The following is a 16901-nucleotide window of genomic DNA, read 5'->3' on the forward strand; positions in this document are numbered from 1 at the left end:
ATAGCCCCCTTTCCCCTGTAACTACTCTCTAACAGCTCATTCCCCAGCCTGTGCTGGTCCATGGGGTTGTTCTTTCCCAGATGCAACACTCTCCACTTGCCCTTGTTGAATTTCACTGTATTTCCTCTCTGCACAACCCTCCAGCCTGTCCATGTCTGGTTGGATGGCAGCACAGCCTGTTATGTCAGCCACTCCCCCTAGTTTAGTATCATCAGCAAACTGCTGACAGTGCCTCTGTTCCCTCATCAAAGTCATTAATGATTACATTGAACAGCACCAGTCCCAGCACCAAGCCCTGAGGGACTCTGCTAGACACAGGTCTCCAACTAGACCCTGCCCCACTGATCACAACTCTCTGCCTTCTTCCCTTCAACCAGTTCACAGTCCATCTCTCTGCCTCATCAGCCAGCCCACGCTGTCTGAGCTTTGCTGTGGGATTTACTGAGATCCAGACAAACCCCATGCACTGCACCACCTAATGCTTTAACAGCCATGCCAACATCTCCTCAAGAACCTGCCTCCCCCTTGGACAAACCCCCTTTTCTCTTCCTAAAGGGGGTGAATGAGAGGCAGAGGACTCGTTCCAGCAATGTAGTGAGGAAGTTTTATTTGGAAACATGGTATAAGTTTGTAACCCAACACTGGGTGCAGGACTCTGCTGCTGGAGCACACGCAGTTCCTACTGAACCACAGGAGCATCTCCCACAGCTGCTGCAATTAAACACCACATTCTCATACTCCAATACCAGGACACTACAGCAATCTTTAGAATCAAAGTTACATCCAAGGAATTCTCTGCACTTAACAATTGACCCCACAGTGTAATCTACCTATATATAGGATTAATATATATAGCATGGGAAGTTGAAAATCTCTTGCTCCATCGATGTATGAACATGTCAAGTCTTTTATAAATAAACATCCAGTGAAGAGAAAAAAAGAGTTACATTTCTAGTTCATATTTATACATAAAGTACTAACAGCAATGGGTGGAAAATTGCACATGGGCCCCCCCCAGGCAGGCAGCAGGCCTGGGGCAGCCCAGCCAATCCAATATTGAAGTACACACAGGACAGACAGGTCACTAACGTACATTGCGCATTTACAAGAGATCAACTACCAAGTTGGGACAACTGTACACATTGGAGAGACCATTTTCATTCTGGAGCTTGGGTGGTTTGGGAACGGTGATCTCTTACATCTCTTTACATCACACCAGCAGCGTTTACTTTGTGGAGAGGATAAGGGCAACAATGAGGCCATAGAGACCCAGGACTTCGGCGAAGATCAGAATGAGGATCATGCCCACAAATAGCCTGGGCTGCTGCGCCGTGCCCCGCACACCCGCGTCCCCCACGATGCCGATGGCAAAGCCAGCAGCCAGCCCGCTCAGGCCCACGCTCAAGCCAGCACCCAGCTGAAGGAAGCTCCTGTGGGACAGAGGAACAGTTTCAGTGGCAAGTCACAGTGGCCTGTCCCAACGCTTTGCTTTATACTCTTCAAGCATGCACCACCTGTCTCAGAGCAGCCGCTGCCTGAGACTCCCAGCTCTGGTACTTATAAGAACAGGCAGCTCTGTAAGGTCATGAGCTGATGCTCTGGTCTGGCACATACTCCATGCTAAGCTATCAGGCCTGCAAGGTCATAGAACCATAGAAATGCCTGTTTAGTGCCTGCATTTCATACAATCATTTGGGCTGGCAAAGCCCCTGAAGCTGCTGCAGTCCCAGCCCTGCCCTCACCCTGCCCAGCCCAGCACTGACCCACAGCCCTCAGCTCCTCAGCCCCACGCCTTTGGGATCCCTCCAGGGCTGGGCACTCCCCCAGCTCCCTGGGCAGCCTGGCACAGGGGCTCACACCCCTCTCAGGGAAACAGTTGTGCCTCAGCTCCAGCCTCAGCCTCCCCTGGGGCAGCTGCAGCCCATTGCCTCTTGTCCTGTCATTGCTGCCTGGGGAGCAGAGCCCAACCCCCAGCTCCCTGCAGCCTCCTGGCAGGGAGTGTCAGAGTGTGCTGCTGGCTGCCCTCAGCCTCAACATCCCCATTCCCTCAGCCCTTCCACAGCTCCACTGCCTGTCTCAACACACTCCATGCTCACATGGGCACTCAGTTTCTCTGTAGGCACTCTGCCAGAGCTGTCCTTACTGAAGCAGTGCCAGTCCTGTAGCCTGTTAACAGCTCCTTTTGTCTCCTACTTTCAGCAGCCTTATAAAACAGCCACACCACTTCCAGGTAGTCACTAGGTCTCACACTGCAGGAGCTGGACAGGAATGCCCTGGGTTTGCAGGCAGTGGTACTTCAGGAACCAACCTGTCCCTATCAGTATCTGGCCACCAGGTAACTGCAAAGGAGCATTTGTACCTGGTGCTTAGACCATGGCTGATGAGGCCAAGCAGAGTGTTCACCAGCCCCAGTGACACAGAAATGTACTGATGGGCCTCAGAAGCACTGTTTTATTGTAGAGGTCTCAATCAAGCCACTTCCAGCTATTCTCCAAAGCTGAGAGATAATGTTTCAGCCTCTAGCTGCTGTGGTGGCCCAATGTATAGCTTGAGGATTGTTTTACCAGCACATAAAGCAGCAAGCACTGTTAATTATTCATTTACATCTCCCAGGCAACAGGATTCTTTAGACAGTCTGATTAGATAGTCCTGGAAAGATCTGTGTACTCCAGCTCTAGAAGTTGGCACCATGAAACAGGCTTAGCTACCTACCCCAGCACTGCCTGCACACAGTCTCCTCCAAGCCCTCAACAGCCTGATCTCCAGCAGTGGGATGTCTGATCTGTTTGCTCATGCAGCAGACTAATCAGGCAGCACCACCACTGAGGCATCAGGAGGACAGCCAAACATTCAGCTCATGCTGCTGAGCCCAGATCAGGAGCATTTCACATGGACAGTCCTTCCTGGGGTCCTGAGCAATCCCACCCAAGTCCAGCAGCACCAAACCACAACTGACAGATGCAGCAACTTACTTGAATAGCGTGATAGAAGGTGAGAGGGCATTGGCAATGAGGACTGCCACTACCAGCCCATAGATAGCTATGATACCCGCCATGACCACGGGGATAATGGACTTCATGATGAGCTCAGGCCTCATGACAGACATGGCTGCAATTCCTGTGCCACTCTTTGCTGTTCCATATGCAGCTCCCAAGGCTGGAAGAGAAAAAAAACCCAAAGTGAGTTAGATATTCCCCAAATGCCACCTCCTGAGTCAGCACGAGGAAGAATTGTGCAAAACCAACATGGTCACTTGACTGCTTGGTTTGTGAGCCTGGAACATTGCCCCAGGGGATGAGGAAGTGACCTAGCCTGAGTCTCAGACCAAAGCTACAGCAGTACAAAGGTGCTGTTCAAACACTGAGACAAGGATGTTCCAAGCTGGCTTCACAGCAGGGCACATTCCCCAGCACAAATGCTTCTGCTGTTTAGGAACCAAAACCCAAGGTCCAGATCTTGTTACTTCAGAGTTTGTGCTCCCACAGAGCCCACACAGCTCTGGTCAGCTGAGCTGCAGGGGAAGCAGCAAAGCTTATCTTCCTGCTTCAGCAGGATGTATCCCAGCTGAAAGCCATCTTTTACAGCCACTGACCTTTGAGCCACTGGGCTGAGATCTCAGATACACCCAATGTTCAACCAGTCCCCTTCTTCCACAGAACCAAGCTGCCTGTGCTTTATGCTGGGGTTAAACACACCATTTCACCTTCAGGCACACAGACGGCGACAGAATCACGTAGTATTGCTTCACTTCACTCCTTGGAGGAAGGACACTCTCTTTGTGTGTCACTGACCCCACTTGTGAAGGATTTGGGTCCAAGCACTTGCTAAACCAGCCACTGGAACCACAGAGCATGGCTTGTAGGTGATGGAGCACCACAACCACCCAACCCCTAAGGTTCACCTATCAGCCATGTAATCACTCAAGCATGCAGAGACCATTACAGGAATCCAACACTGGCTTCTCAAAGCAGAACAGGAGCTTTTCTCCTCCAACTGAGAGCTGCTGGAAGGCTCTCAAAGACCCCTTCCTTTTCAAGCTTGCTTTAGAGTACTCTAGGAAGGGTCTACAGCACTCACCAGCACCCAAGAGATGATCTGCAGCTCAGTAGCCGTCCAGGACTGAGCCCTCAAAGCAGCACTGAGGTGTGTGCAAGGGTAGGCAGTTTCCCTTTTCAGACACTAACAGGCTGATGTTCAGCATTAAAATGCTCCTGCCTGTTCCAAAAGGCTACAGGAGAGTTAAAACAACAGAGATTTCAAGTCTCTGTATTTATACTGGTGAGAGACTGGACGTTTTTAAGGTTTCTACAAGGGAGATCTGACTTCCACAAAGGTCTGTAGCTGCCTCACACCAGCATCCCCCTGTACCACAGTGCACCTTGCCCAAAGGAGTTGCTGGGAGGGACTCAAGGGCTTTAGGACACTCAGCATTTACCTAAAGCCCATCTTTGAGCAGTCAAGGACTGAACAGTAATCCTTCTGGCTTTATTAATCTTCTGAAGTGTCTTAGTGCAAAGGGCAGTGGTGCTGCCTCACCCAAAGCACACTGGCAGAAGGAAGCTCAGGTTAGTGACCAGACCTTGATGGGAAAGCTGGTGCTCTACTAGCAAAGCTCAACTGTCAGAGTGCCAGATGTAAAGTGCTGATGAGTGGCATTCAGGACTGGAATCCAGCTTACCAGGATGCCTAAGCAAAGAGCAGAAGACAGGTTTTACCTGCAAATGTAAGCTGAGGCTGGAAACTAGCAGAGACTCAGCCAGCAATACCAGTGGTGGTACTGCCCAAGGCCTTAGCCCCTAGGGAGCATAGAAAGAAGTCACAACCTTCACTTAGGAGCCTCTCCTGTTGAATAAGCATCTTTAAGGACTAAAAGTGAGCAGAACCAAGACTGAGGCTATCCAGACTGGCTCCAGCACTTAACACTTCTCTGGCCTGCAATCCTATAGATCTCTCCAGAAACACAGGGGTTCAGAGGGGAAGTTCCCTGTTTAAAACACTCTTTACTTCCTCCAAGTCTGAAGTGTTGCAATTAAAGCAGTGAAAGATTACAGAAGGTGGTTTTGTAATCTCATTTATGGGAAGCAAAGCCTGCTCAACCTCTTGGGGAGGGGCAGAGCAGCACAAGTTCATCAGATCCCCATTGTTAAACCCCAATTCTACAGAACAGGCAAGAGCTTGTGCCTCAAACTTGGTCTGGACACATTAACAACTGAAGTCTGCACATACTCCATGGCAGCTTGTCTTCCCCCTCATTATAGGTGGCACTGAAAATCTATGACATTCTCAGACACAAGTGCTACATCTACAGCTTCAGAGCCTGGCATATCTGCTGCCAATGAAGCCATCAGCAACAGTTCCCTGCAGCTGCACCTCCAGGATCCTACAAGGCAGCTTGCCTTACTTCACTAGCCTGAGAAGTTCCCCTTGCTCCTTTGGCAGCACCTCAACACTTCAGTCCAGGTGGCAGAGACAACCACCTACTGCCCACCACAGCATCCAGTGGCACAGCCATTCAGTTATGGGCTGTCTGGCACCCCAGTCGCTCCTGCTCACCTTGTCAATGTTTTAAGCACACATACTGCACACACTGTATTTCATTACCCCTGATGGCTTGGGAGGACATGTTTTCCAACATCTTCTCAGTGAATATGGTTTGAGGAGAGAACAGAACCAGAGCTGTACCATCATTAAACACCAAGCCTCCATGGATTTGCTCCAGACCATCCCACTCCATCACCTCTGACATACAGGCCAACAAAGCTGCCACACACACAGAGCTACCCAAACATCTCCCTGGCAGCTGGAGAAGCAGCACTCTGCCTGCCTTTATCACAGACCCACCCTGGCCCACAGCCAGGAGCTGGGCCATTTCCAGGTTCAACAGTTGTTACAATACAGTGAAGGTGCTTCACACACCATTCCAGACCATTTACTCCCAGTAAACCTCTGAAGCACTCCTTGAAGTTGCAAGCCAGAGCTGATTTAGTGCTGCTCCTGGGGGCGATGAGTGAGAAGGGATGGCAGAAGCAGTGCAGCTCCAAGGTCCAGCATAACTGGAAAGTAACTTGCCATGTGGGCAACAGTTTCAGTACAGACTAAGAGCAGTTGTAATCTTGCCTGGACTTTCAGCAGAGCTTTGCTTCTGATATTCACTATCAGTACTTGAGCAGCCTGGAGCTTGGGTCAAGCATCAGTATTAGGATCAACACTTTGTAGCTTCAGTTACAGTGCTCAGTAAGGTCACAAACCAATATGATCTTGCAGCTCAGTTAGCTAATTTGTCTGTGAGCAGACATATCCCTCAATACAGCAAGGGGCTATTACTAAAAGCCTTGCATCAGTTCTGCAAAGCTCCCTCCAGAGATCTGCACCTGTGGACAGTGACCACATCATCAGGGCCTTCAAGGCAGGGAGCCATCTGTACCTGAGCAGTTTCAGCAGCTGTTAACACACAGATGCACTGAGCCCAAGAACAGAGGTTCAGAAGCAGTAGCGTTCAGCCCAGAGCCAAGGATTCCTTCTGTGTCCTTCCACAGAGAAGAAGGTTTTCCAGAGCACTAACAGGCAGAACTTCCTTGCATTAGGGAGCAAACCAGTAACACAAGTCAAACCTTCCAATGAGGCATCAAGGGTTACTACCATAGCAAGGCTGAAGCACCATTCTGGGTGAGCACTTGGATCTGGAGCCCTTTACAATGAATGCACCAAACAGCAGGTAGGCATCCTCTAAACCAGGCAGCAATTCACCTTGATGCCTGCTCATCCTTCAGCAGGTGGTTAAATGGTTGGAGAACTGTCAGCAGTGATATATCCAGGTCAAGTACAGTCCTTGCTTTGCCACACCAGCAACTCAGGCTATTTCAAAGGAACAGGCTGCTTCCCACTGCAATCCCACCTCCCTGAGCACAACACAGCTCTGCCTCGGATTACAGCCTTGGAAAACCCCTGTTGCCATGCCCAGTCACATCTCCATCTCTGTGGACCTGAACCTGGAGCCTGTGCAGATTGCCACCACACTGACCCAGACTCTGCAGCCAGTCCCAGCAGTAACTGGAAGGGTGAATGGACACACTGCCATACAGGAGCTGTACACCCTGAAAATCTCTAGTGAGCCATCAGTTATAGGTCTAGGGTCAGCACATCTGCTCCTATTCAGTGTTCTGAGGGGATGTGAGGACTTCAAGCCCAACGCTGTCAGCTTACAGCATTATCAAAGCCAACCTGCAGGGCTGTCAGTGGCTGTCATGAGGCCCCTCACACACTGAATCTGAGCATCTTAAAAGTATCTGCAGTCCAAAGGCAAGAGGAGTTATCAGCCAACTGCCCAGGCAGCTGGGAGGGCTGCAGTTTGTACTCTGGGTTGTCTGACATGGCACACAAAGCCCACCTATATGAAGTACAGAAGGGCTGACACTATACCAAGGAGTACAGGGCTGCTCTTCTACAAGCCAAGTCCAGGTGCTCATTTACCTTTCTATCACACAAGCTTCCCCAGCACCTTAGAGATGCCCCATTTCACAGACTGGGAGCACCACTGCACTCCAGGTCCTGCCTGGAGGCCACAGGAGCCCTGCTCATCTGATGAATAAACCAGCAGCTCAGCCACAGACACACTGCTTCACTGTGGGGGCATGGCAAAGCCAAGGTCATCTGACTGCACCCAGTAGACACTCTGCTGGCCAGACTAGCCTGACTTGAAGCCTCATGCTCACAGGATTCACTGTCTGAAGGAAGCAAGTTGAGCAAATTACACCTTACTGCCTGGTGAGGACAGCAAGCAGGCAGAGGCACGCACTTCTCTGAAGCCATTCTACCAAGCAGCAGTGAACAGCCCAAGGAGGCTGGAGAGCTGTCCAGCTTGTAACTGTTGCTTCACATCAGTCAGGCTCTGGAGAGATGCAAGAGGCTGGTTTTAGGAAGGGAAAAAGGTTGCCTAAGAGGTCCCGAGGCAGCTGGCAGCCACCCCCACTGCTGCTCTGAAGTGTTCCCATCAGAGGGGAAGTACCCACAGGCTGTGTTGCCCACAGCACCTTCCGAGTGAGCCAGAGTCCCATCAGATACACCTGAAGCCACACTATAAGCACCAGCATATCTACCTCAGTTCATTTCTGGAGAGCCAATGGTTTGTCCTGACCCAAAGACCACTACCATTTACTGAGAGGAAGTGATGTCCTTGTTCAGAGGTCCCCTCTTGCTTTAACTGAGCAGTACAAATACTGCCTATGTGGTTCACATCCACATCTTAACTGACTCCCAACTTGCCTGGGATCAATGCTGAAGCCAGTGGCTCTCCTGTGAACAGTCTGGTAGCTCAAACACCTGACCCACTGGATCTTCCTGCCCATACCATGATGCCTTTGAAGTGTTCTTCAGTGATTTGCAAGAGAAGATTACCTTGAGCTGCTCTGTGTTCTGCCATTTCATTTTCACCTGCAGGCTACAGCTAAGGAGTCTACAAGCTCCTTCCACTTGGGATGAGGTTTCCTGCCTGGGAAGCAAGCAGCTCTCCTCCTGCCACCTCCCAGCCTCTCCAGAGTCAGTATTCCAAGAAGCAAAGGTAGAGTTTGCCTTCAAGGCTGCAAGTTGCTTGTAGTAATGATGATTTATTCTACAACAGGCTTGTGCAGAGCTGTCAGCTAGATGCTCACCAGGGAACAGAACAGCTAACCAACCACTACAACATCTGCAGCCCTGCTTTAAAATAAGAAGTACTATCTTGCTGGCTCTTCTTCAACAGTGAGAAGACAGAGACCAACTCTAATGCTGCTGGCTAGAGCTCCTTTCATTAGCAGTCTTCCAGGAGCAGGACTGATGCCCACCCAGAGCACAGGTCTGGGGCAAGCCCTGTTAACACACAGTGGTGGCCACCACAGAACCCAACATTTTCCCATCTGGGCACACCAAAGTCACATGGAAAAGCTGCAATAATCTCATCACTCAATAGCACCTGACACTCAGCCAGCCACATGTTTTACACATGGGAAATAAAGGAACTTTAACTGTCAGAACACATTGTAATCAGCAAATGAATAAGCAGGCTCCAAGACAGCCAAGGTCACAGAAGCCTGCTGTAGTCTTCCTGGCTGCCATCAGTACTGGCTGACCAGAACAAGTTCTGCTATCTATTTACCATCAGGAGTTAATGTTCAAACATCAAACAGGGCTGCATCAAGTCTCCTGTTTTCACACCAAACTAGCCTGGACAGTACAGAACCTGAACATGTTTACTGGAAACAGGCCTGAGAAGGGCAAGCTCCAGAAGAATCTGATCTTTAGATACAGCGTGAGTCAGACATGCTCAGTGCACTAATTAACACAGCTCTAGGACACTCTGTGATGGTTTTACACCCCTTGTCCAGACTTGGCTCCTTCTTTCTCAATCTGTGTGGGTTTTAACAACCAATGTTCAAACAATACCAGAACATGCTGCAGTGTCACATCCTTATTACAAAGCTACATGGCACTGCAAGTTTTAGTTTGTCCTAATTGGCACCTCTGCCACACTGCCTTAAAATCCAAGTCACTTCATTAAAGCAGCTCAGCAAAGCCCACAGCTAAAACAGCAGCATCTGCAACCTGTTGTCCAGTGACTGAACTCATCACATGCACTCAGGCCCCAGCAAGAGATCAACTTCACAGCTCAGAGTCCCTGGTACTGGGATCAGCCAGCACAGATGCTGCCATCAAGGACCAGTCACACACCAGCCAGTGACATAACAGTTACCAAACCTTCACCAATACATCTGAAGCACTCTCTGAATTACTCAAACCTTCCCCTTCCACTTGCAGTCCCACACTACCCAACCCACACCCTCTAGGAAATGTTTCTAGTTTAGACAGGCCAAGCAGCGCTTGGAATTCCTATTAAAAGGCTGACTCAAGTTTGTATCTTTGCTGTTTCCACTGAAACAAATCCAAAGGCCATGTACCCACATTCTGCTGCTGCTGAGTTCAGTTTTACAACAGCAATGCAGTGACTCCCTCCTCAGAAGAAAGGTCAGCACTCCAGGACCCTCATCACTGCTGTTGTGCAGAAGGCAGTGATCTGCTGCTGACTGCTTTTTTTCCAAGCCTGAGACCTAGTTATCTGCACCAGTCAAGAGGCAGATGGGTGAGGTGGCTCCTACAGCACCCCAACCACATTGTTTTCTCCTTGCCAGTCAAGTTTTAACTCGAGGCAGCAGGCCACTAACTGCCCCTCAGCACAGGGCATCTGCATCCACCACTGGGTACAAACCCAGCAGGACTAAACTCAGTCAGGCTTTCTTCTGCTCAAGATTAAAGGCAGCACATGAGATCAGGCAACGCCAGCAAGGCCAGACAGCTTCCTCTCAAACACTATTTTTAATCCACTGTCTACTTAGTGTGGTAGATTAAACTGTGTAAATAACTAATCAATCACGAGCAGTGTCCACAAATTAGCCCAGCAGACTCAGCTGCCATTTGAGAGGCTACTTTAAACCACACAGTAGCTGTGTGCAACTGGAGCTACAGCCAATTTGGTGCTGGAGGGCTTTGGCTCCTCAACTGGGAGCCAGATGATGACAAATCAGCAGGCTCATGAGTGTGGGGACATTGGCTACACGTTCAGGTGAGAAAACCAGACTGGTTCCTAGTTGTATTCCCAGTTACTCTGCACTGGGAAAGAAACTAGCTGGAGAGCCTTCCCCATGCTACACCCTGGCAAGGGCAGACCTGCAGCCATCAGGCAGCTGTGTGCTCAGACACAGCCGACATTTTCTGCAGGAGGTTTGCTCAGGCTGGGAGAGGGAAGGAAGGCAGCATGTGATGGTGTTCCCAGTGTACAGCAGCACTTACAGGGCTCTACAGAAAGGCTTTTCAACAGGGAAAGTGACAGCAGAGGATGACCCCGTTTCCTCTGCACTGACCCTCCAGCTGCAGCCAGCGCCCGCAGTGCTGCCCTCTGCCATGCTAAAGAGGGGGGTCTGGCCTCCCCGGGCCTTTTTGGTGTCACATAGTCTGGAAGAAACTTTTCAGCCCATGGGGTGCAGCCTCTGTCCCAGCCCCATCACCCACCAGCCCATTGCCCTCAGTGCAACACCCACCCAGCTCTGAAACCCCTCCAGGGACGGTGTCTCCATCCCCTCCCTGTGCAGCTGTTCCAATGCCTGCCAGCGAATAAACTCCTGCCCAGACCCAGCCTGAAACATCCAGGTATCACCAACATCCTCCCGGCTGACTTCAGCCCTAGAACGTCGCCATCCCATTTAACACCCGGTACCGCGTTACCCGAGCCACGGTTTAAACCGGCAGCACCGGGCTCTGCAAAGCCCATCCGTGAGGCCGCGGGGCTGGGCTGGGCGAGTCGGGGCTGGCGGTGGCAGTGGCCGAGCCGTGGCGGCGATGGCCATACCGGGGCTGGCGGTGGCAGTGGCCGAGCCGTGTCGGCGATGGCCATACCCGTGGGCCGTGCCGGGGCGGTCCGTGGCCGTGGGCCCGGGGCCGTGCCGGGGCTGCCGGTGCCCGGGGCCGCCCGTGGGCCACCGTCCGCCCCCGCGGGGCCGCTCCGGGCGCCGCCGCAGTCACGTGGGCGCGGGGGCACCGGCGGCACGCGCCGCGGTGACGTCACCCGCGCAGACCCCCCCCCCCCGCCATTCCCCGGTAGCCCGGATGGAGCCGGCGGCTGTGTGTGTGTGGGGGGGGGGGGGGGGGGGGGGCGGTGTGAGGGTGTCATTCATCGCCGGGCCCGCGGCCGCCCCCGCGGGAGGACGCGCCGTGCTGCCGGGGATCCCGCCTGGCTGAGGGAGGGGAGGCTGGGGAAAGGGAACCCCGTCATACCACCTCCCCCACCGGCTGCCCTCAGCCCCGCAGCGCCAGGCCCTGACGCTCCCCCACCCGCCCGGTGCTCACCGCTGAAGACCATGGCAGCCGAGGCGCCCATGACGGCGAAGAACGAGGCGTACTCGGGAGTGCTGCTGCTGGAGGACATGGCTGCGCGGGCCGGGCCGGGCCGGGGCGCCGCTGGGAGCAGGAGCGCGGACGGGCGCGGGGAGGGGGTAGGGAAAGGCGGGAGGCTCCGCCGCGGCAACGGCCCTCAGCGCCCGGACACAAAATGGCGGAGACGAGGAAGGCGGGGAGGGAAAGGGAGAGCCGGGGCGGAGGCCGCCTGCGGGCAGCGGGAGGGAGGGGAGGAAGGGGCCGTGCCGAGCGGGCAGGCGGCGGCGCGGAGCTCCGTCCCGGCAGCAGTGCGCGGCGGCCCCGGCGCTGCGCCCTAAATACGGCCTCCGCAGGACAAAATGGCGGCGGCGTCTCCGTCACGTGACGCGCCGCCCACGGCCCCTCCGCCCCGCCCCGCCCCGCGGCCGCCACCACGCGGACGCGACAGGGGGGGAGCTCGCCCGCCGCCCGCCCCCATCCCGCCGCGCCCCATCGGCCTCACTCGCGGAGGACCCGGCCGCCGAGAACCAGCGGAGCCCGCCGGATCCTCCGCGCCCAGTGTCGCCGGAGAGACCCCCGCCCGCGCCGCGCGCCCCCGCTCTGCTCCTCGCCCTCCCCTCCAGCGGGCGGATGGTTCAGTCCCGCCCGCCGGCCGCGTCCCGCGGAGCGTGATTCAGCGCTCATTTGCATAGGGGCGTGGCCACCGCACTGCCCCGCCCCCTCGGGCTCCGGCGCGGTCCCGGCTCCGTCCCCCTCCGCGGCTCCTCGGCGGCCGGAGCCGCTGTGCCGCCGCGGGCGCGCCCCGCCGCCGTGTCCTTCCGCCGCGCTGGGGATGAGGCTCGTTGTGGGCCCGAGCGGGCGGGACGTGGCGGCGGGGCCGGGGGACACCGCGGCTCACGCGGGCTCTGGGGGACCCCGGGGCTCAGCCTCCCCCTGGCCACGGCAGCCGTGGGGTGCTGGGACAGAACAGGGAACACCAGCATCGCCCCTTTGTCCTCCTGCCCTCCTCCTCCTCACGGGCTCCTCACTCGGGGCTCACCCGGAGTCTCTGGGGCTCGCTTTCATCAAAGGTCTGAGACGATGGGGCTTCACCACAAACTGCTGAGTCATGGAATCACACAGTCCCAGCATGGTGGGGGCTGGAAGGGCCCTGCAGAGCTGCCCCAGCCCCTGCTCCAGCAGCTTCCCCTGGCTCAGGGGCACAGGAACGTGTCCAGGGGGGTTGGGAACCTCCTGGGAGCTGAGGCTGAGATGGATGGAGCTCAGCCTCTGCAGGGCATCTGGCACAGGGAAGGAGCTGGCAGGGTCCCAGGGTGCCAGTCCTCTCCTCCCTCTGATTAACTCTGCTCAGCTCAGAGCTGATGATTTGCAGCCCAGGGGCAGGAGGGAGGGACGTGGCACCCTGAGCATTGCTGGGGTGCTGCTGTGTAGCCCAGCCCAGGGACAGATGGGCACAGCAGGGTGGGGGGCAATGGGCTGTGGCTCCCCAAGGGGCACCCCCAGCACTGGGGGCTCTGGGGTGATGGATGTGCCCCGTCCAGCCCTGAGAGGTGACCCCTGCAGCTCCTGCACAGGAGCGTGTCCAGCGCAGGATGGATGGCACCAAGCTGCTGACAGGCCCTGTCTGCTTGCACAGCCAGCCCTGGGGCTGGAAATCCTCACTCACAGGACCAGTCACTGCATCCCAGCATGGTGGGGCTGGAAGGGCCCTGCAGAGCTGCTCCAGCCCCAGCCCCTGCTCCAGCAGCTTCCCCTGGCTCAGGGGCACAGGAACGTGTCCAGCTGGGGTTGGAAACCTCCTGAGCAGGAGCCTCCACACCCTCCCTGGGCAGCCTGGGCCAGGGCTCCCTCACCTCAGCACCAAAGGAGCTTCTCCTCCTGTGCCAGGGGAACTGTTTGTGTCCCAGCTGATGTCCATCACCCCTTGTCCTGTCCCTGGGCACCACAGAACAAAGTGTCCCCCATCCTGCTGACACCCAGCCTTTAGGTACTTGTCAGTGCTGCTGAGGTGCCCCTGAGCTCAGGCTTCTCTTCCCCAGGCTGCACAGCCCCAGGGCTGCAGCCTTTCCTCACACCCATGCCCCATCCCCCTGCTGACATGCAGAGCTGCTTTCCCCCTCGGGGCAAGGACAATGGCAGGAGGGAATCCAATTGAACACAAACCCAAGAGACAGATGCAATAACATCAAAGGCAAAGAGCCAGAAACCCAGAGGCAGAAGAGCCCAAATCGCTGTTCCCACAGCAGCTCGCCACAACCGTGCTCACACCGTCCCGTGGAGGGTGGCCCTTGGTCCTCTCCAGCCCTGCCTTTCCCTCTGGGGCTGGGCTCACCCTGTGTGTGGCTGCTGGCATCACATGGCACTGATTTGAGCTGCATTTGAGCTGCCTGTTCCCCCCTCCCAGGAAGGGGGCAGAGGGTTGGGATGGGTTTTGCAGAGGGTGCAGTCTCTGTGTGCCGTCTCTGTGGGCATTCCTGCAGTGCCCTGATGGCAGATGCCTTCCCACCGTGCATGTATCTCTCTGTGTGAATGAAATGTGCCAGGCAGCACTTTAACCCAGGGCTCCAGGGCTCATCAGCTGTTTCTATAGAGCAGGAGCTGTCTGTGGGCTGCCCAGTGCCACGGTGCCAGGGCTCTGCACTGCCCTCACCCTGCATGGTTCCACCAAAGCTGCATCACACCTGCCTCAAGCTCCTGTTTCTGAACATCACAGTGCTGCTGGTGGCTTTGGCCATCTCATGACAGAGCCATAAAGGGGTCTGGAAGCAGCTGGGAGCACCCTGATCCTCTGGTGGATTTGGGCATGGAGGTGCCAGCATGGAAGCACATTGCTGGGGGACAAGGAGGGGCTGGCAGGGGATGCTCTTGGCCACAAGGTCACAGAATCACAATGGTTTGAGTTGTTAAAGCCCCTGGAGCTGCTGCAGTGCCAGCCCTGCCCTCACCCTGCCCAGCCCAGCACTGACCCACAGCCCTCAGCACCTCAGCCCCACGCCTTTGGGATCCCTCCAGGGCTGGGCACTCCCCCAGCTCCCTGGGCAGCCTGGCACAGGGGCTCACACCCCTCTCAGGGAAACAGTTGTGCCTCAGCTCCAGCCTCAGCCTCCCCTAGGGCAGCTGCAGCCCATTGCCTCTTGTCCTGTCATTGCTGCCTGGGGAGCAGAGCCCGACCCCAGCTCCCTGCAGCCTCCTGGCAGGGAGTGTCAGAGAGTGCTGCTGGCTGCCCTCAGCCTCCTCTCCTCTCCTCTCCTCTCCTCTCCTCTCCTCTCCTCTCCTCTCCTCTCCTCTCCTCTCCTCTCCTCTCCTCTCCTCTCCTCTCCTCTCCTCTCCTCTCCTCTCCTCTCCTCTCCTCTCCTCTCCTCTCCTCTCCTCTCCTCTCCTCTCCTCTCCTCTCCTCTCCTCTCTCCCATTCCATTCCATTCCATTCCATTCCATTCCATTCCATTCCATTCCATTCCATTCCATTCCATTCCATTCCATTCCATTCCCCCTTATCTCTCTGTTCAGGACTTCCCTCTGACCTCCCTCTTTCCCATGCCATGCTTGTGGGCACATGCAACCAGGAAATCATCCTCTTTTCTACAGCTCCTGAGGTCAGTGCAGAGAAAAGTTATTGAGTTGTGTTTTCCCCCACTGTCCTTTTGTGCCAGGAGGAGAGAAGGACGAGCTCCTGGTGCCCTCCAGCATCACACCTTGTGCCAGGGGGAGAGCAGGATGAGCTTCTGGTGCCCTCCAGCACCACACACTGTGCCAGGGGGAGAGCAGGATGAGCTCCTGGTGCCCTCCAGCATCACACCTTGTGCCAGGGGGAGAGCAGGATGAGCTCCTGGTGCCCTCCAGCACCACACACTGTGCCAGGGGGAGAGCAGGACCAGCTCCTGGTGCCCTCCAGCACCACACACTGTGCCAGGGGAGAGCAGGACCAGCTCCTGGTGCTCTCCAGCACTGCAATGGGTGCTCTTCCCCCTCCCTCCCTCCTCAGGGCACTGGTGCCTGGATGCCAGCCCTCAGCTGGGATGAGCCAGGGCTTCCCACGGGGAGGTAGTGCCTGTGGTTTGAAAATAGCTGGTACTGGCTCTGGGTTACCATAGTTACTGGTGGCACTTGCAGGGTGCTGCTCCTGCTGCTGGGCTGGAAGCTTCGCTCCAACACTGCACCAGCACCTAATTTTGTCCTCACATGGGCACAGCAACGTGGCAGAGACTGGCTGGGTGCTGGGGAAGCACTGGCTGCCATAACCCCACCACAACCCTCCACAAGGCTCTCTTTCAAGTGCTGGCTGCTCCTGCAGTGCCCCAGCAGGTTGTGTGGCCTCGGTCAGGAGCTTTGCATGGCTTGAAGGAGCCCATGTGGCTTCCCCAGAGCTGAGCCTCTACCTATGCTGTACCTCAGAGCTCCTGCAGACAAATAGCAAGAGCCATCCTGGGGAACCTCCCCACTGCAGCCCCATGCCTGCTTTTGGAGGGCTGCTCTGCACACAGGGGACTGGAGCAGCTGGTGTGTTTGGGTGGGATGGGGATGCTGAGTGCTGGTGTGCCACGGGCTGGAAGCTGGTGGTGATGGCTCTTCTCCCCACAATGACCAGCAGCTCAGTGTGCAAAGCTTTGTGCACAGGCAACAGAGATGGTCCCTGGTGCCACCCCCAGCTGAAGTGAGCTCCAGTGGAACCAGTGAGGAGGATGCAGCATGGTTGGGTCTGTGTGTGTGCAGCTGAGACACTGGAAGTGGCACAGCCCCAGCATGAAGGTTGGGCTGGCAGCAAAGCCTCCAAACTGCTGAGTTGCCTAGCAGACATTTCGTATTTGGGGTCTTCATGTGCTTGCAGGCAGCATCCCAGGGGACAGCAGGGCTGGGGGTGAGGAGTGTGCTGGGGACAGGAGGTGGCAGGGCAAGGCAGAGCCCGGGGTGCTGAGCTCTGGCTGTGTGGCTGCTTCTTCTTGGGGATGGAGCTGCTGGCAGATGCCAAGAGCAAGCAGCCACAGGGTGCTGGGGAAGAGAAGCCT

General features: G+C 55.6%; 1 protein-coding gene across 1 annotated transcript; it reads right to left on the reverse strand.

The window, feature by feature from the left end:
• Positions 1 to 590: 590 nt before the first annotated feature.
• ATP6V0C (ATPase H+ transporting V0 subunit c) lies at positions 591 to 12278 on the reverse strand. Its single transcript, XM_061992728.1, has 3 exons — positions 11872 to 12278; positions 2973 to 3156; positions 591 to 1430 (listed from the first exon to the last, which is right to left on the reverse strand). The coding sequence occupies exons 1-3, from the start codon at positions 11948 to 11950 to the stop codon at positions 1226 to 1228; spliced, it is 468 nt and encodes a 155-aa protein (XP_061848712.1). The 5' UTR covers positions 11951 to 12278; the 3' UTR covers positions 591 to 1225.
• Between the last annotated feature and the right edge of the window lie 4623 nt (positions 12279 to 16901).

This window comes from Colius striatus, chromosome 3 (genome assembly GCF_028858725.1).
Source record: "Colius striatus isolate bColStr4 chromosome 3, bColStr4.1.hap1, whole genome shotgun sequence".
Classification (NCBI taxonomy): Eukaryota; Metazoa; Chordata; class Aves; order Coliiformes; family Coliidae; genus Colius; species Colius striatus.